The sequence below is a fragment of the Hypanus sabinus genome, chromosome 2 (assembly GCF_030144855.1).
Source record: "Hypanus sabinus isolate sHypSab1 chromosome 2, sHypSab1.hap1, whole genome shotgun sequence".
Taxonomy (NCBI): Eukaryota; Metazoa; Chordata; class Chondrichthyes; order Myliobatiformes; family Dasyatidae; genus Hypanus; species Hypanus sabinus.
The window spans coordinates 96221558-96242416 of record NC_082707.1 but is presented as its reverse complement, the minus strand read 5'-3'; the positions used below and the strand labels follow the sequence as shown (position 1 = coordinate 96242416).

Genomic DNA, 20859 nt, shown 5'->3' with positions numbered 1-20859 from the left:
ATTTTGTGTGTTGTTGCTGTTTATTCTATATGTTACTCAAAAGAAACAATTCATTTCAACAATTGCAAGTCAGTATTTCTCCCTAGTTGCAAAGTGTAAGTTGCTGGCTATAACAGGCTAAACTTTATGGAATTGTCATGGCACTGAATTTATTCGGTTGGAACAAAGGATATTCACATGAGGACAACCTCTCAGCAAGTGAAGCAGCCCTGCCTGCTTGAAGCAAGACACAAACTTCAGACGTGAGCAACTCCTTCTGGCTGATATTCTTTGCCACAGGCAGCTGTGAAGGCCAAGTCTTTATTTATATTTAAGGCAGAGGTTGATGAGATTCTTGATTGGTTGGGGCATGAAGGGATATGGGGAGAAGGCTGGAGATCGGGGCTGAGTGGAAAATTGGATTGGCCATGATGAAATGGTGGAGCAGATGTGATGGGCCAAATGGCCTAACTCTACTCCTATATCTTATGGTCTCATTGTTACTCCAGAGGCTAAAGTTGTAAAGTGGTAAGCAATATTGAAACTACACAAGTGCCAGACAAATCCAACAATTTAACCGTTTTATTACAACTGGATTCATTCTGTGTATTGACATTTCTAGATCCCATAAGTAATCTGCAAAATTGTTAAATATAATCATATAACAATTACAGCACAGAAACAGGCCATCTTAGCCCTTCTAGTCCATGCTGAACGCTTACTCTCACCTAGTCCCACCAACCTGCACTCAGCCCATAACCCTCCATTCCTTTCCTGTCCATATACCTATCCAATTTTACTTTAAATGCCAATATCGAACCTGCCTGTACCACTTCTACTGGAAGCTCATTCCGCACAGCTACCACTCTCTGAGTAAAGAAGTTCCCCCCCCTAAACTTTTGCCCCTGAACTCTCAACTCATGTCCTCTTGTTTGAATCTCCCCTACTCTCAATGGAAAAAGTCTATTCTTGTCAACTCTTATCTATTCCCCTCATAATTTTAAATACCTCTATCGTCCCCCCTCAACCTTCTACACCCCATAGAATAAAGACCTAACTTGTTTAACCTTTCTCTGTAACTTAGGTGCTGAAACCCAGGTAACATTCTAGTAAATCTCCTCTGTACTCTCTCTATTTTGTTGACATCTTTAAATAAATCTAACATCTGAAATTCAGTGACATTGTTGTTGACATCGTAGGAGTCACCATTGACCAGAATATGAACCAGCTAGGTAAATCCTGTGGCTACAGGAGTGGCTCAGAGGTTGGGGATTGTGGATTGAATAACACTCTTGACACCTCAAAACCTTTCCCCCATCTACAGGTCAGGGGTGTGATGGAACACTCTCCATCTGCCTGGATGAGTGCAAGTCCAACAAATCTCAAACAGCTTGACACCATCTTGGACAAAGCAGCCTCTTGAGTGATATCCCATCCACCACACTGAGTGCGCCCTTCCTCCTCCACTCGGACAGGGTGGCTACAGTGTTCACTCTCTACAAATGGCACTATGGTTGTTCACTGTGATACTCTGACAAACTCAGCCATCTTCAGGTAGAAACGTGGAAAGTAGGACAAGAAAAGACCATTCAACCATCAACCCTTCTCTATTGTTTAACACTGATCATTTAACCCAAAACAGGAACAAGAATGCAATCATCTTGAGTGGTGAGGTGCCACCACCGATAAAGCTGCTACTTCACTGATTCAGAGAGCTGGTTGCAGTCCCGACCTCCGGCATTTGCTTTGTGGAGTTTGTCTGTTCTCCCCGCAGGTGTATGGGTTTACCCCAGGTGGTCCAGTTTTCTCCCCCATCCTAATGTCGTACAGGTTGGTAGATTAACTGACCACTGTACATTGACCCCAGTGTGTAGGCAAGTGGTAGAATATTGAGGTTGGGGATGGGGCTAAATGGAATGAGGGGAAGACAATAGGTTACAGGAAATATTAGTGGGCTGAGATACTCTATTATAGTGGTACAGATTGTCGGACTTCTGTGTCGTGAGGAAGAGCAGAGCCACCATATTAGTGTGGTCTCTATTCCTGAATGCTTTTTCTTAAATTGGGAAATCAGTCTGTGACTTTGAATCTATTACTGACTGCCTCAACTCTTCTCATCTAAGACCTAAATCTCTTGCCCAAACTGGTGTACCTTCATTATAGACGCTCAGTTAGGTCTTTATTACATCCAGTCTGTCCAGCCCTGCCATAGCTTCTGAAATTTCAATGAGATCCCTCTCATTTGTCTAGTAGATACAGCCCTAGTGGACCCGATCATACCTTTAGTGCATAAAGGCAATCTCTAACACTCTGGTTTTGAAAGAACAGGTAGGTTGTTATCGCAATGGAGGTGACACTGAATAATGTGGAAGAGTTTAGGTCAGATCAATATGCTGATACAAAAGTAGACCATAAGATCAGGAGATATAGGAGCAGAATTAGGCCATTCAGTCCATCGTGCAATTATGGTGCTTTTTCTTCCCCTCTCAGTCCCATTCTCCCACTTTCACCTCATAACCCTTTACCCTCTCTCATGAAGAGCCCCTGAGGTTTGCCTTAAATACATCTAATGACTTGGCCTCCACAGAACCATCACCCTCTAGCTGAAGAATTTCCGTCTCTTTATTCTGAGGCAGTACCCTTGGGTCCTAGACTCTCCTACTAATGGAAACATCTTTTTCACATCCACTCAATCCAGGCCTTTCAATGAGATACTCCCATCCCTCTGAACTCTATCAAGTACAAGCCCACAGCTGTCCATTGCTCTTCATATGTTAAGGTATTTCATCAAGGCTCTCTACTATTGTAACAAAACATCCTGGCTCCTGAACTTGAGTCCTCTTGCAATGAAGCCCAATGTTCTACTTACTTACTCAAAGTTCAAAGTAAATTTGTTAAAAGTGTGTGTATATTGCTGACATTCACAGGACAAAGAAGTAGAATAGATTCAATGAAAAACCTACATACAAAGGCTGACAAACAGCCAATGTGCAAAAGAAGACAAACTATGTAAATACAAAAAATAAGTAATGATGAGAACACAAGTTAGAGAGTCCTTGAAATTGAATCCATAGGTTTAGAGTTGAGATGAGTGGAGTTATCCATGCTGATTCAGGAGCTTGATTGTTTAAAGATAATAACTGTTCTTAAACCTGGTGGTGAGGGACCTGAGGCTTCTGTATCTCCTTGATGGCAACAGCAAGAAGCGAACGTGACTTGGATGATGGGGGTCCTTAATGATGTATGCTGCTTTCATGTGGTAGTACTCCTTGTTAACTGCTCATTGGACCTGCTTGTGTGTTTTCAGTAGTTGGTATACAATGACACACAAGTCTTCTAGCACATCAACACTTCCTGATCTAACACAGTAAATAACACATCTCCTCTTTGTTTTCTGTTCTGAATTGGATATGCTTGCATCTATCCACTGTGTACTTGTTTTTATATACTTAGCCAATTTGTCTGAACCATCTTGGCCTCCTGAATCTTCCTCAAAAAGCTACGTTTTTGATTGTCTGTAACCTTCAAAGTATTTTGCAGTTCCCTCATCCGAATCATTGACGCATATTGTGAATAGCAGGAGCATGCTTGGAGTATGCTGAATGAAAAGCTTAAAACTGTATAAATGGGAAATCTGAACTAAATGCAGAAAATGCTAGAAACACTCAGTAGGTCAGATATTTGTGGTAAGAAAACTTACTGCTTTGGGTCAAAGATCCTTATCAGAATTAAGAAAGAGAAGATAGTTTAGGTCACGGAGCAAGTTGGGGAGGACAATGAGAGGAATAAAAAAAAAAGTTCTGATAGTCTCATAAGCTTTTAAATGGAATTTGTGAGCACAGGTAGCCTGTAATATTTCAAATAACTTATTGTGCTTCACTTTATCAAATGCTTTTGTGTAGTCGATAAAACAAGCAAACAAACAAATCTTTTTGCACTTGAATAGCTCATTCTGATAGTATCCTTAACATCAATATCATGTTTCTTGTACCTTTGTCTTTCACAAAACCACATTGTTCTTTACCTGTTTCAGCTTGTATCTTACTTTTAGCTCTTGTCATCAAAATTCTTAGAAGTATCTTGGTGATATGACTCATTAAACTTATGGTCCTATGTAATTCACATTCTGTTGCTCCAGGTTTCTTAGGAAGAGTAATAAATACTGATTTTTTTCATCTCTTCTGGTATTATTCCAGACTCATAAATGCCATTGATTAAATCAATGTTTTTCAATTCCATAATCTTCAAGGGCTCAATATTCTTAATTTCTGTTTTTTTGCCTCGATCATCTTCAAACAATTCCTGAATATACTCAGTCCGTCTCTTCATAATCTCAACTTTTTCCACAATAATGGTACCGTCCTTTGCTTTCAAACATCCACCTGAAGAACAGAGGAGCATTTTACCAGTGATATTCTTGATTTGTTGATGTAACCTTTTTGGATCAGTAATAGGAATTCATAATGACCTGATTATTCATCTTGCACCGTTTTACCCATTTCTTGCCTTTTTCATTTCTTTTCCCTAGTCCGAATTTTCCTGTGGTATTTCCATCAGCACCTTGTCCTACTTTAGCATTTAGATCTCCCATGACAATAACAATATCTTGAGATTTGCATCCATTCTTTGCTTGTTCAAGCTCTTCATAGAATTTATCTATATCCTCTTTTGTTCCAAATGTTGTTGGTGCATATACCTGTATAATTGCTAAATGAAATGGTTGTCCTCTGTATCTAACAAGGAGCACTCTTTCTGATACTGTCCAATGTCCTGAAACATAAAACATTGGTTAGGTCACAGTTGCAGTACTGTGTGATTTTTTTAAAAAATTTGGTTTCCACATTATAGGGGAAACATTAATTCAGATTTCCAGTTTAAAAAAAAAATCTTTTCATTCAGCATGTCTACTGCAGAGGATGCAGGGGAAGATTCCACAGGATGATGTTGTGGTGGAATATTTTAGTGTTGACAGACTGATCAGATGGCCTTCTTGAAACTGCAAGATTGTTAAGGTGTATGATAGGGTAGATGTTGAGGCGTTTCCACTAGTGGGAGAGTCTCTAAAGGGAGATAGAGCCTGGAAACAGGCCCTTCTGCCTGCTGTCCCCAAACTGGTTATTAATCATCTATTTATACCAGTCTAAGCATTAATTTCACTTTACTCTCCACACATTTCCAACACCTCTACCCCAATTCCACCACTCACCTACAGATAAGGGCAATTTACAGCAACAAATTAGCCTACCTACCCCCACACCTATGAATGTGGGAGGGAGCTGGAGGAACCTATGTGGTCACAGACTCCACACAGACAATGCCCGAGGCCAGGATTGAACCTGGGTCTCTGCAGCAGTGGCTCTACTTGTCCTTCTGTGGTAGGCAGCAGCTACTCTTGCAACAGTGAGACTCTCAGAAGAATATATGGCATTTGTAACAAAAGCATACACTTGTATGGTATCAGTAATGTAACAAACAGAAATCAAAAGGATTACTTCTGTCCTCTGGGATTGTAAGGTGAAGTAATATGAGGGTTTATTTTCTTTAAATTGATTGATGATAGTGCTTTTACCTGTTTGCAGGTGGCAGATTTGGGCTGTGCACAGTGCACACTGCTGTCCCGCTTAAAGTTCTGCAGTTGCATTGAAGATCTTATTGGAGTGGACATTGACTTGGAACTTCTGAAGGAAAACATGTAATTTATTTTAAATAAATGCTCTTCATAGTTCCCTGTCCAGAGATGTGGGACATATATTGAAGCTGTAGGATCCTGAGGGGACATTGCAGAGTAGATGTTGAGATGTTTCCACCAGTGAATTGAATTGACTTTATTACTTACATCCTTCATATACATGAGGAGTAAAAATCTTTACATTACATCTCCGTCTAAATGTGGAATATGCAATTTATAATATGTACAACAGGATAGTCAATATAGCATCGAAATACAGTTGTGTCAGCATGAATTAACCAGTCTGATGGCCTGGTGGAAGAAGCTGTCCCAGAGCCTTTTGGTCCTGGCTTTTGTGCTGTGGTACTGTTTACTGGAACAGCTGGAACAGTTTGTGGTTGGGGTGACTTGGGTCCCCAATGATCCTACGGCCCTTTTTACACACCTGTCTTTGTAAATGTCCTGAATAGTGGGAAGTTCACACTTACAGATGCGCTGGGCTGTCCGCACCACTCTCTGCAGAGTCTTGCAATTGAGGGAAGTACAGTTCCCACACCTGGCAGTGATGTAGCCAGTATGCTCTCAATTGTGCCCCTGTAAGAAAGTTCCTAGGATTTGGGGGCCCATATCAAACTTCTTCAACCCTCTGAGGTGTAAGAGGTGTTGTTGTGCCCTTTTCACCATACAGCTGACATGTACAGACCATGTGAGATCCTCAGTGATGTTTATGCCGAGGAATTTAAAGCTGCTCACCCTCTCAAGCTCAGATCCATTGATGTCAATAGGGACTAGCCTGTCTTCATTCCTCCTGTAGTCTACAACTAGCTCCTTTGTTTTTGTGACATTGAGAGAGATCTTGTTTTCTTGAAACCACAGTGTCAGGGTGATGACGACTTCTCTGTAGGCTGCCTCATTATTATTTGAGATTAGGCCAATCAGTGCAGAGTCGTCAGCAAATTTAATTAGCAGATTGGAGCTGTGGGTGGCAACACAGTTATGGGTGTACAGGGTAAAGGAGGGGGTTAAGTATACAGCCCTGAGTGGCACCTGTGTCGAGGGGCAGAGGTGAGAGAGCCCACTCTTACCACCGACCATCTGTGCAAAGTCTCTGCTAATTAGAGAGTCACTGTGTGACCCTGTTCCACACCCTGTTCCAATTCCAACCTCACTCCTTCCAAACGCTCTGCTCTCCGCTCCCTCCGCTCCAATTCCAACCTCACTATAAAACCTGCTGATAAGGTGGGAGCTGTTGTTGTCTGGCGTACTGACCTCTACCTGGCCAAGGCACAGCGACAACTCTCTGATACCTCCTCTTATTTACCCCTTGATCATGACCCCATTAAGGAGCACAAGGCCATTGTCTCCTATACCATCACCAACCTTATCAGCTCTGGGGATCTCCCATCCACTGCCACCAACCTCATAGTTCCCACACCCCGCACTTCCCGTTTCTACCTCCTACCCAAGATCCACAAACCTGCCTGTCCAGGTAGATCTGTCTCAGCTTGCTCCTGCCCCACTGAACTCATTTCTGCATACCTTGACACTGTCTTATCCCCCCTTGTTCAATCTCTTCCCACCTATGTTCGTGACACTTCTCATGCTTTGAATTTTTTCAATGATTTTAAGTTCCCTGGCCCCCACCGTCTTATTTTCACCATGGACGTCCAGTCCCTATATACCTCCATCCCCCACCGAGATGGTCTCAAAGCTCTTCGCTTTTTTTGGGATTCCAGACCTAACCAATTCCCCTCTACCACCACTCTCCTCCGTCTTGCGGAATTAGTTCTTACTCTCAATAATTTCTCCTTTGGCTCCTCCCACTTCCTCCAAACCAAGGGTGTAGCCATGGGCACCCGTATGGGTCCCAGTTATGCCTGCCGTTTTGTTGGCTTTGTGGCAGAGTCCATGTTCCAAGTCTATACCGGTATCCATCCCCCTCTTTTCCTTTGCTACATCGACGACTGCATTGGCGCTGCCTCCTGCACACATGCTGAGCTCGTCGACTTCATTAACTTTGCCTCCAACTTTCACCCTGCCCTCAAATTTACCTGGTTCATTTCCGACACCTCCCTCCCCTTTCTTGATCTTTCTGTCTCCATCTCTGGAGACTGCCTATCTACTGATATCTACCATAAGCCTACAGACTCTTACAGCTATCTGGACTATTCCTCTTCCCACCCTGTCTCTTGCAAAAAGGCTATCCCCATCTCACAATTCCTCCGTCTCCGCCTCTCCGCTTTTCATTCCAGGACGAAGGAGATGTCTTTTTTAAACAAAGGGGCTTCCCTTCGTCCACCATCAACTCTGCTCTCAAACGCATCTCTCCCATTTCCCACACATCTGCCCTCACCCCATCCACCTGCCACCCCACTCGGGATAGGGTTCCCCTTGACCTTACCTACCACCTCACCAGCCTTCAGGTCCAACGTATAATTTTCTGTAATTTCCACCACCTCCAATGATCCCACTACCAAACACATTTTTCCATCCCCCCCGCTTTCCACAGGGATCGCTCTCTACGCGACTCCCTTATCCACTCGTCCCTCCCATCCCTTCCCACCGATCTCCCTCCTGGGTGTTATCCTTGTAAGCGGAACAAGTGCTACACCTGCCCTTACACTTCCTCTGTCACCACCATTCAGGGCCCCAGACAGTCCTTTCAGGTGAGGCGACACTTCACCTGTGAGTCGGCTGGTGTGGTATACTGCGTCCGGTGCTCCTGGTGTGACCTTTTATATATTGGTGAAACCTGACGCAGACTGGGAGACCGTTTTGCTGAACACCTACGCTCGGTCCGCCAGAGAAAGCAGGATTTCCCAGTGGCCACACATTTTAATTCCACATCCCATTCCCATTCTGATATGTCTATCCATGGCCTCCTCTACTGTCAAAATGAATCCAAACTCAGGTTGGAGGAACAACACCTTATACACCTGCTGGGTAGCCTCCAACCTGATGGCATGACATTGACTTCTCTAACTTCCGTTAATGCCCCTCCTCCCCTTCTTACCCCATCCCTGACATACTTAGTTGTTTGCCTGTTCTCCATCTCCCTCTGGTGCCCCCCCCTTCTTTCTCCTGAGGCCTCCCGTCCCATGATCCTTTCCCTTCTCCAGCTCTGTATCACTTTCGCCAATCACCTTTCCAGCTCTTAACTTCATCCCACTCTCTCCGGTCTTCTCCTATCATTTCTCATTTCCCCTTCCCCCCCCACTACTTTCAAATCTCTTACTATCTTTCCTTTCGGTTAGTCCTGACGAAGGGTCTCGGCCCAAAATGTCTACAGTGCTTCTCCCTATAGATGCTGCCTAGCCTGCTGTGTTCCACCAGCATTTTGTGTGTGTTGTTGTTTGAATTTCCAGCATCTGCAGATTTCCTCGTGTTTACAGTGTGGAGATGTTCAGTTTGGTTTACCAATTCCGTGCTGATTGTCAATCGTTAAGCTAATATGACAATGATTATATTTTACTCTCCTTAAACTGATCACGCACCTCAGATTCTACCGCTAATCTACATGCTAGGGGCAATTTATAGCATCCAGTTAACATACTTTATTTATTTAGCAATGCAGTGTGGGACAGGCCCTTTGAGCCATCCTGCCTCTGTCAACACCATTTTAACCTGTCCACGGTGACCACTGTGGATCAGTGTTCTGCAAAACAGTCTGAGATGGTAGACGACAGGAAAAAGAACCAGTATACGAGTGACGTGTGATGCTACAGGGCTCTGTATCGGGCTCCATCTATTCACAAAGTTCCTAGAGAAAGGGTTGAGTGAAGACCATAAGACATAGAGCAGAATTAGGCCACTTAGCCCATTGAGTCTGCTTCGCCACTCCATCATAGTTGATCCTGGATCCCACTCAATCCCATACACCTGCCTTCTTGCCATAACCTTTGGAGCTCTGATCAATCAGGAAACGATCAACTTGTTCCTTAAATATTTGTACAAAATTGGCCTCCACTGCAGTCTGTGGCAGAGCATTCCACAGAGTCACTACTCTCCGGCTTAAAAAAAAATTCCTCCTTACCTCTGTTCTAAAAGGTTGCCCCTCAATTTTGAGGCTGTGCCCTCTAGTTCTGCATGCCTCCACCACAGGAAACATCTTCTCCACATCCACCTTATCTAGTCCTTTCAAAATTTGGTAGGTTTCAATGAGATTTCCTCCCCCCTCCACCCCCCAATATTCTTCTAGGTTCAAGTGAGTACAGGCAGGCCCAAAGCTGCCAGTGCTCCTCATATGTTAACCCCTTCATTCCCAGAATCATCCTCATGAACCACCCTGGACCCTCTTCAATGACAACACATCTTTTCTGAGATATCAGGCCCAAAGCCGTTGACAATATTCCAAGTACGGCCTGACTAGTGCCTTATAAAGCCTCAGCATTTCTCCTTGCTTTTATATTCTATTCCCCTTGAAATGCCACCATTGCATTTCCCTTTTTTAACTAGACTCAACCTGTAAATTAATCTTATGGGAATCTTGCACGAGGACTCTTGTGTCCCTTAGCACCTCTGGTGTTTGCATTTTCTCCCTATTTAGATAAAAGTATTGACCATGGTGCATTTAAAACATGGAAGGAAATGTCATACTCAAATGGATCAAGGACAGTGGAAGCAGACAGATCAATTGTCTTTGTTCCTACCATGTCGATTCCTTTTACCAAAATGTAGTATCATACATTTTCCAACACTGTATTCCATCTGCCACTTCCCCCATTTTTCCAGTTTGCCGCAATCACATTGCTTCCTCAGCACTACCTACCCCTCCGCCTATCTTTGTAACATTTGCAAAATTTGTTACAATCCATCAGTTTCATTATCTAAATCATTGACAATGTGAAAAGTAGCAGTCCCAATACTGACCCCTGAGGGACACCACTTGTCACTGGCAGCCAACCTGAAAGGACCCCCTTTATTGCCACTCACTGCCTCTTCTATCCATGCCAGTCTTGCCTGTAATGCTGTAGGATTTTATCTTGTTAAGCAGCCTTGTGTGGCACCTTATCAAATGCCTTCTGAAAATCCAAATAAATGACATGCACCACTTCTCCTTTGCCCTGCCCCCCCCCCCCGACGGCTTGTTATTCCTCGAACCACTCTTAACAGATTTGTCAGCAAAATTTCCCTTTATAGAAACCCTCCTGATTTTTTACCTCATCCTTGATAATAGACTTAACACTTTTCAAACCACTGAGGTTAGGCAAACCAGCCTATAATTTCCTTCCTTTTGTCTTCCTCCCTTCTTAAAGAATGGAGTGACATTTGCAATTTTCCAGTCTTTCGGGACCGTGCCAGAATCAAGTGATTCATGAAAGATCATTAGTGCATCCATTATTTCTTCAGCAACCTCTCTCAGGACTCTGGGATATAGTCCATATGTTCAACCTTAAGATCTTTGAGCTTGCCTTGCACTTTTTCATTTGTAGTAGCAATGACACTCACTCACTCCTGCTCTCTGACAATCAAGGACCTCTGGCACAATGCTTGCATCTTCTACAGTGAAGACTGATGTAAAGTACCCATTAACTTCATCTGCCATTTCTTTGTCACCTATTGCTACTTCACCAACATTATTTTCCAGCGGTCCAATATCAACTCTCACCTCCCTTTTACTCTGTATATAATTGAGAAAACTTTTAGTATTCTGCTCTATATTATTAGTTGGTTTGCCCTCATATTTCATCTTTTCCTTGCTTCTAGTTTTTTTTAAATTGCCTTCTGTTGGATTTTAGAAGCTTCCCAGTCATCCAACTTCCCACTCACTTTTGCTACCTTATATGAATCCCTCAACTTTCGATTTATATATATATCAAATGACTTGGCCTCCGCATCTGTGTATGGCAATTAATTCCACAGATTCATCATCCTCTGGCTAAATAAATTCCTCCTCATCTCTGTTCTAAAGGGACATCCTTCCATCCTTCTATTCTACTCTCGTCCTAGACTCTCCCACAAAAGGAAACATCCTCTCCGCATTCACTCCATCTAGGCCTTTCAATATCTGAAATGTAACTTGCTGTAAATTTTGAAGTTTATAAATGATACAAAGCTGTGGTGGGGTGGGATTTAAATGTGTGCATGTGTGTGTAGGAGTGATGAGGTTGGGTTTGGGTGATGAGATCGATAGTGCATAGGATGTAGGGGGGCAGAGATGTCTCGTATATGGGAGGAGGAGTTGGTGTGTGTCTGTGGGTGGATAGGGAGGTGGGTCAGGTGTGCATTGGCTGTCTGATCTTACCTGAAGAATTAAGTTCTTGCCATGTAGGATGAGGGATTTACCAGGTGGGACCTGTGTACAGATTGGACTGGTTGGACTCCTCTTCATAGAATATTGAATAATAGAATAGGATCTCATCAAAAAGTAGAAAATTCTAACAGAAGTATGGAAATTAAGTATAAGGGACATGTCCCTGATGGCTGGTGAGTCCATAACAGCCTCGATTTGGAGAGTAGGCTATTTAGAATTGATTGTGAAGTATTGGTGGAATTTTCTGTCTTGATCCAACGTTGAGCTTAATCAAGTTAGAACTTTGGGCACAAACAATATGAAGGAAAGATGGGGAAGTGAATGAAGTACAGGGTTCTCGTCTAGGGAATCTCTAAAGATTAACTGAGTTTTTCAATAAATATTTGTTACAACGGGCTTTTCCATTTGATCTTTGCTATTTTAGTACCAGTGCAGATATTGAAATGAGGTTTTCACTCCTACCAGGTATCGCCTCTCGCCCTTGCCCTATGCTTACCTCCACCCCCAGCCCGCTCCACTGACAGTGAGACTGTACCAGGGGTCCATTGCTGTGAAGGATCCTCGCATGCTGGATTGTGACTTTGTCTCCTGCATTGAATTGTAAGTACTTACTTTACCATATCAGATTGATTGCGAGAATGTGGTGAGTGAGTATCCAGCTGATTTCTCACATGGTGAATTGATTGGGGCCTCCTATGTGCAGGAGGCACTCTCTTCTGGATATGGGCTTTCAAGTGTATGTCTTTTTGTTGTGACAGGCCCAATTCATATCTCCCACACTACAAATTGCACAGCCTGTGCTGTTACTAATATGACTCAGTAAAAATGGTTCATCATACTGCTCTGTTGTCATTCTTACTTTGCGCATACATGACATTTTGGCGACATGGATCAAAACACGAATGGCCATTCTACTGCAATCCATTTTATGCTGCAGCTATGGTGAAACTGATCCCTGGAACCTAGCTGTAATGAAGGAAAACCTAACTGGACTAATTTGAACTTCTACCAATTTTAACACCAATGGCAAAGCTAGAGAAGCAATGAAACTCAAGCTTCTTTGCATGCACTTGGACGAACTCGGGCAGAAATTCAGTAAATTTCAGTTAATTGGTCCATCAGTTAATCGGGGCAGCCAATTATTTCAGACAACTCATAAACAACGAAAACGAATTGAGAAAAGAGCCAGGATTCCCTTTGTTTATTTGGAATCGTGTGTTGCTTAATTCTCCAGCAGTGAGTCCAGCATGACCTGAGTGATGGGGTCCTTGATGGACACTGTCTTTTTGAAGCATCACTCCATGAGGATGTCCTGGATATCACTGAGGCCTTTGCCCATGATGGAGCTGACTCAGTTTGCAATGCTATGCAGCTCATTTTGATCCTGTGCAGTAGACCCCTCCCCCCCCATACTGAATGGTGATGCAACAAGTTAAAATGCTCTCCATGGTACATCTGTAGAAATTTGCGAGTGTCTTTGGTGACACACCAGTCGCTTCCTTTGCATCACTAGTGGTGCTGCCATGTTCTTACACTTTTAATTCTACCTCTCAGTTATTCTGTTATTGTCACTTTAGCACTTCAGTTTGCACCATTGTACTTGGTGCAATACCTTTATTTTGCATTGTTACTCTTGTATTTGTTATTACCATTCTAATGTTTACTCTGTGAGCTCCAATGAGCAAGAACTTTCATTGCACCCTGGTCTATATGACAGTTAGCTAAACTGACTCTGCAGAAATGCCGAAAGTTTTGACATGATCACGTACACGCAGATATGTTGAAGGGCAACATGCAGATGTGCTGAAGGAAGTGGTGGACATGTAATAATGTCCAGAATGCAGTGGGGCATTGGATCTTAATTTAAAGAGCCTTGTGTGTTTATAGACATTGAGTGAGCTATGTAAAAACAGGCCTGAGACATTAGAAATGATGTGACTGAGTATTGTCAATATTAGTCTGTCTTTGAGGAACATACAATAGACAGTAGGTGCAGGAGTAGGCCATTCGGCCCTTCTAGCCAGCACTGCCATTCACTGTGATCATGGCTGATCATACACAATCAGTACCCCGTTCCTGCCCTCTCCCCATATCCCTTGACCCCACTATCTATAAGAGCTCTATCTAACTCTCTCTTGAAAGCATCCAGAGACTTGGCCTCCACTGCCTTCTGGGGCAGAGCATTCCACATATCCACCACTCTCTGGGTGAAAAAGTTTTTCCGCATCTCTGTTCTAAATGGCCTACCCCTTATTCTTAAACTGTGGCCTCTAGTTCTGGACTCACCCATCAGCAGGAACATGCTTCCTGCCTCCAGCGTGTCCAATCCCTTAGTAATCTTATATGTTTCAATCAAATCCCCTCTCATCCTTCTAAATATCAGTGTATACAAGCCCAGTCGCTCCAATCTTTCAACATATGACAATCCTATACCATTCCGGGAATTAACCTACGCTGCACTCCCTCAATAGCAAGAATGTCCTTCCTCAAATTTGGAGACCAAAACTGCACACAATACTCCAGGTGGAGTCTCACGAGGGCCCTGTACAGCTGCAGAAGGACCTCTTTACTCCTATACTCAATTCCTCTTGTTAGAAAGGCCAGCATGCCATTAGCTTTCTTCACTGTCTGCTGTACCTGCATGCTTGCACCTGCATGCTTGCTTTCATTGACTGATGTATAAGAACACCTAGATCTCGTTGTACTTCCTCTTTTCCTAACTTGACTCCATTTAGATAGTAATCTGCCTTCCTGTTCTTGCCACCAAAGTGGATAACCTCACATTTATCCACATTAAACTGCATCTGCCATACATTTGCCCACTCACCCAACCTGTCCAAGTCACCCTGCATTCTCATAACATCTTCCTGACATTTCACACTGCCACCCGGCTTTGTGTCATTGGCAAATTTGCTAATGTTACTTTTAATCCCTTCATCTAAATCATGAATGTATATTGTAAACAGCTGCGGTCCCAGCACCGAACCTTGCGGTACCCCACTGGTCACAGCCTGCCATTCTGAAAGGGACCCGTTAATCGTTACTCTTTGTTTCCTGTCAGCCAGCCAATTTTCAATCCATGTCAGTACTTTGCCCCCAATACCATGTGCCCTAATTTTGCCTACTAATCTATGTGGGACTTTATCAAAAGCTTTCTGGAAGTCCAGGTACACTACATCCACTGGCTCTCCCTTGTCCATTTTCATAGTTACATCCTCAAAAAACTCAGAAGATTAGTCGAGCATGATTTTCCCTTCATAAATCCATGCTGACTCGGATTGATCCTTCTACTGCTATCCAAATGTGTCGTAATTTCCTCTTTTCTAATTGACTCCAGCATCTTTCCCACCACTGACATCAGGCTGACCGGTCTATAATTCCCTGTTTTCTCTCTCCCTCCTTTCTTGAAAAGTGGGACAACATTAGCCACCCTCCAATCAGCAGGAATCTATAGAACTATTAGAATCCTGAATCTATAGAACATTGGAAAATGATTACCAATGCATCCACGATTTCAAGAGCCACCTCTTTAAGTACCCTGGGATGCAGACCATCAGATCCCGGAGACTTACTAGCCTTCAATCTCAACAGTCTATCCAACACCGTTTCTTGCCTAATATAAATTTCCTTCAGTTCATCCTTTACCCTAGTTCCTTTGGCCACTATTACATCTGGGAGATTGGTTGTGTCTTCCCTAGTGAAGACAGATCCAAAGTACCTGTTCAACTCGTCTGCCATTTCCTTGTTCCCCATGATAAATTTACCTGTTTCTGTCTTCAATGGCCCAATTTTGGTCTTAACTATTTTTTTGCTTTTCACATACCTAAAGAAGCTTTTGCTATCCTTTATATTCTTGGCTAGTTTACCTTCGTACTTCATTATTTCTTGGCGTATTGCCTTTTTTGTTATCTTCTGTTGCTCTTTAAAAGCTTCCCAGTCCTCTAGTTTCCCACTCATCTTTGCTATGTTATACTTCTTCTCTTTTATTTTTATACTGCCCTTTACTTCCCTCGTCAGCCACGGCCGCCCCTTACTCCCCTTAGGATCTTTCTTCCTCTTTGGAATGAACCGATCCTGCACCTTCTGCATTATTCCCAAAAATACCTGCCATTGTTGTTTCACTGTCTTCCCTGCTAGGGTATTGTTCCATTGAACTTTGGCCAGCTCCTCCCTCATAGCTCCATAGTTCCCTTTGTTCAACTGTAATATTGACTCATCCGATTTTCTCTTCTCCTTCTCAAATTGTAGGTTAAAACATATCATATTATGGTCACTACCCCCTAATGGTTCCTTTACCTTGAGGTCCCTGATCAAATCTGGTTCATTGCACAACACTAAATCTAGAATTGCCTTCTCCCTGGTAGGCTCCAGTACAAGCTGTTCTAAGAATCCATCTCAGAGGCACTCCACAAACTTCCTTTCTTGGGGTCCAGTACCATTCTGATTCTCCCAGTCTACCTGCATGTTGAAATCCCCCATGACAACTGTATCATTACCTTTGCGACATGCCAATTTTAACTCTTCATTCAACTTACACCCTACATCCAGACTGCTGTTTGGGGGCCTGTAGATAACTCCCATTAGGGTCTTTCTACCCTTAGAGTTTCTCAGTTCTATCCATACTGACTCTACATCCCCTGATCCTATGTCCCCCCTTGCAAGGGACTGAATATCATTCCTCACCAACAGAGCCACCCCACCCCCTCTGCCAGTCAGTCTGTCCTTTCGATAAGATGTATATCCTTAAATATTCATTTCCCAGGCCCTATCCGCTTGAAGCCATGTCTCAATTATTCCCACAACATCGTACTTGCCAATTTCCAACTGAGCCTCAAGCTCATCTACTTTATTCCTTATACTTCATGCATTCATATATAATACTTTTAACTCGTTACTCCCCTCTCATATCATGCAGTTATCTATGCAGTTATCACCTGTGATTACATAGAACAGTATAACACATGAACAGGCCTGAAGACCACGATATTGTGCCAGACTAATTAAGTAGCGCCTACGTCCCAGGTTCAATTTTGTCGCTGTGTGTAAGGAATTTGTAAATTCTCCCCATGACCGTGTGGGATTCCTCCAGGTGTTCCGGTTTCCTTCCACATTTCAAAGACATATGTGTTAGGGTTAGTAAGTTGTGGGCATGCTATGTTGGCAATGGGAGCATGGCAGTACTTGCCAGCTGCCCCAGCACATCCTCACACTGTGTTGGTTGTTGATGCAAATAAAGTATTTCACTGTATGTTTTGATGTACATGTGGCAAATAAGGTCATCTTTATCTTCATCTTTTGTTTATACAGTGTCCATATCCTTCCATTCTCTGCACTTTTCACGTGTGTATCCAAGAGCCTCCTAAACACCTCTGCTGTATTTGACTCTACCAGTGGCAGCTTGTTTCAGACACTTATCACTGCCTGTGTTTTTAAAAAAAACAACTTTAAATATTCCCTCCCCTTCACTTTAAATGCAGTACTTTCTAGTACTTGACATTTCAACTCTGAGATAAAGATTTTTCCTGGCTCTCTATGCCTCTTAAAATGTTATAAATTTCTATCAGGTGTCCCCTCAGCCTCTGATACTTGGAGTTAACAACCCAAGTTCATGCGATCTTTCCTTATAGCTAATGCCCACTATACTAGGCAGTGTCCTAGTTACCTCTCCTGCACCCATTTTAAAGCCTCCATATAACAGAGGGATCAGAAATGACTGCAGTACTCCAGTTGTGACATAACCAGAGTTTTATACAGCTGCAACATAACTTTCTGACTGTTGTGTGACTCTAAACTTAGTCATTACAAGGGGCAGTTTACAGCAACTATTAAATCAACCTATTTGTCTGTTTTTGAGATGTGAGAGGAAACCAAGGCGCCCAGAGAAAACTCATGTTTGCAGGGAGAATGTGCAAATTCCATTCAGACTGCACCAGAGATCAGGATTGAATCTGGGACATTAGAGCAGTGAGGTAGCAGTTCTACTTGGTGTGACATTGACCACTCAATGTTCTTACTACTTTCCTGAAATGTTTCAATTAAAATCCAATAACTGGGTTAAATTGGGGTTGTGCACACTCTGCTTAGACCTATGCTGTGGAGATGTAAACCAAGGAAGTGAATGATTAATGGAGCTGGTAGCTGTGCAAGAAATACTAAAAGATGAAACCATTGTCCGAATGGTTGGATGAAGATCAGTCCACTCCATTCTCTAGGATTTGACACTGGTGTGATAATCAGGAAATGTTCATTGTAGTTCTTGGGAATCTGAATAAAAACCAACTGTTGGGAACACTCAGCAGGTTGGGCAATATCTGTAGAGAGTTAATATTTCAGAATCAAGGCCTTCCAGAACTGGGGAAAAGAGAAAACAGATTGATTTAATGTTGCAGAGATGGTTTGGGAGGAATGGCAGACACTGGAGATGTCTCGGATAGGGTGAGGCTAGCATTGTTAGAGGGATAAGTTGTAGAGGTCATCCATTTGGGTTAAAGGTGGGCCAATACAGAGGGGAAAAATTAATGAATGAAGTGAGATCAGTTAGAGCAGGGGTTATCAACCTGGGACCCACTGACCCCTTGGTTAATGTTAGGGGTCCATGGCATAAAAAAGCTTGGGAACCTCTGAGATAGAGAGTGAGGATATAGAAGCAGCAATGTGATAGAGTGTGAAATTGGTATCGGATTGGATTCTTATTGTCACATGTAGCAAGATACAGTGAAAAACTTGTCTTGCATACTGTTCATACAGATCAGATTATTACACAGTGCATTGAGCTAGAATAAGGTAAAGCAATAACAATGCAGAATAAAGTGTAAAAGAGTGCAATGCAGGCAAGTGCAAGATCATAATGAGGTAGGTTGTGAGGCCAAGAGTCCATTGAATCGTATAATACAAATGGTCAGTTCAAGAGTCTTGATAACTGTGGGATAGAAGTTGGTGGTATGTGATTTTTTTTGTGTTATCTGCCCGATGGAAGAGGATAGAAGAGAGGCTGTCTGGAGTAGTGGATGTCCTTGATTATGTTGCCAGTGAAAAGTATAGACAGAGTCCACAGAGGGGAGGCTGGATCCTGTGATGTGATGAGCTGTGTTCAGAATTCTTTGTAGTTTCTTGTGGTCATATGCAGAATAGTTGCCATGCCAATCTGTTAGGCGTTCAGATCGTCACAAAAACCTCAGCAAGTCAGGTAACATCTGTGGCAGGAATTATTTACTGTAGAATCTCTTGTTTATTAATCCAGATAGAATACTTTCTATGGTGCGTTGATAAAAATTGGTAAGAGTTGATGGGACATGCTGAATTTCTTTAGCCTCCTGAGGAATTAGAGGTTGGTGAGCTTTCTTGTGGTTGGATGAGGACAGGCTATTGGTGTTGGAATTTGATGCTCTCAACCTCAGTACTGTTGGTATAGACAGGAGCATGTACACTGTCCCTTTTCTGTAATGAATGGCCAGCTCTTTTGTTGACTGAGGGGAAAGATTGTTGTCCTGACAGTATGTTGCTATGCTCTTTACCACTACAGTGGTATTACTAGCAAGCTTGGAGATAGAATTGGAGCAGAATCTGACCACACAGTCAGAAGTGTACAGGGAGCAATAGAGGCTCTGGACACATCCTCGTAGAGCATCAGTATTTAGAATAATTGTGGCGTAGGTGTTGCAGCCTATCTTTACTGATTGTTAGGAAATCAAGGGTTAAATTGCAGAGGGAAGCATTAACTCCCATGCTTGGAATAATAGTATAGAAAGCAGAATTGTGTTCCATAAAAATAATCTGATGTAAGTCTGTCCGGATGCTCCAGAGATGAGTGTAGGGACAGGGAGATGGCATCTGCCATAGACCTGTTTTGGCAGTATGCAAATTGCAGTGGGATGAGATTGTCTGGAAAGCTGGAGCTGATGTGTACCATGACTTCATGATGGCAGCTAGTAGAGCCACAGGGTGGTAGTCATTAAGACACATTATCGAGATGATTGTGAAGACATTTCCCTCCCTAACTGTCCACATTAATCCATTGACTGGATGACCCCTACAACTTACCCCATTCCAAACTTGATCTCTCCCTATCAGATATTCCCCACCTACAATTTAACATATATACTGTATGTTAAAACCTAATGCCCTTCCCTTGGACAACATCGGTGACGTGGAGAGGGAAGACATGCAGCTTGGGCAACTGCCGGTCTTCCATATAAAAAAAACTTTGCCCAGGCTTGTGCCCTGGAAACTTTCCAAAGTGCAAATCCATGGTCTATCGAGACTAACATATGTTGAAACAACATGTTTGGATACTATAGGGAGAGTGCAGAGGAGATTTACAAGGATGTTGCCTGGATTGGAGAGCATGCCTTATGAGAATAAGTTGAGTGAACTTGGCCTTTTCTCCTTGGAGTGACGGAGGATGAGAGGTGACCTGATAGAGGTGTATAAGATGATGAGAAGCATTGATGTTGTGGATAACCAGAGGCTCTTTCCCAGAGCTGAAGTGGCTAGCATGAGGTGGCATAGTTTTAAGGTGCTTGGAAGTAAGTACAAGAAGGATGTCAGACATAAGTTTTTCCACACAGAGTGTTGGGTGTGTGGATTGCACTGTCAATGAAGACAGAGTTCAATAGGGTTTTTTAAGAGACTCTTAGATAGGTACCTGGAACTTAGAAAAAAAGAGAACAATGCGGTAGGGAAATTCTAGGCAGTTTCTAGAGTAGTCTACATGGTCGGTACAACATTGTGGGCTGAAGGGCCTGTAATGTGCTGTAGATTTCTATGTTCTATATTCTTGTTATCTTGTTTTGCCTCTAGTTTTGGCAAAGGACCTTCAACCTGAATTATTAACTGTCTCTTCCTCTGCAAGCGGTCCCTGATCTGTTGAGTGTTATCTTTTACCAAACAATGTATAGATTCCAAGGGTAAACTTGCAGGGAGAGATTATGGAAACTGTGTGTTTCCTTGGAAGGAGTGA

At 42.9% G+C, this 20859-nt stretch overlaps 1 protein-coding gene across 3 annotated transcripts in view; it reads left to right on the top strand.

Moving 5' to 3' along the window:
- henmt1 (HEN methyltransferase 1) overlaps nucleotides 1-20859 on the top strand; it is a 46496-nt gene that overhangs the window by 1711 nt on the left and 23926 nt on the right. For all 3 annotated transcript variants that reach the window (XM_059950765.1, XM_059950748.1, XM_059950756.1), the window contains exons 3-4: nucleotides 5559-5671; nucleotides 12366-12500. In XM_059950765.1, the coding sequence (XP_059806748.1) occupies nucleotides 5559-5671; nucleotides 12366-12500 (248 nt within the window). The remainder of the gene's footprint in view (nucleotides 1-5558; nucleotides 5672-12365; nucleotides 12501-20859) is intronic.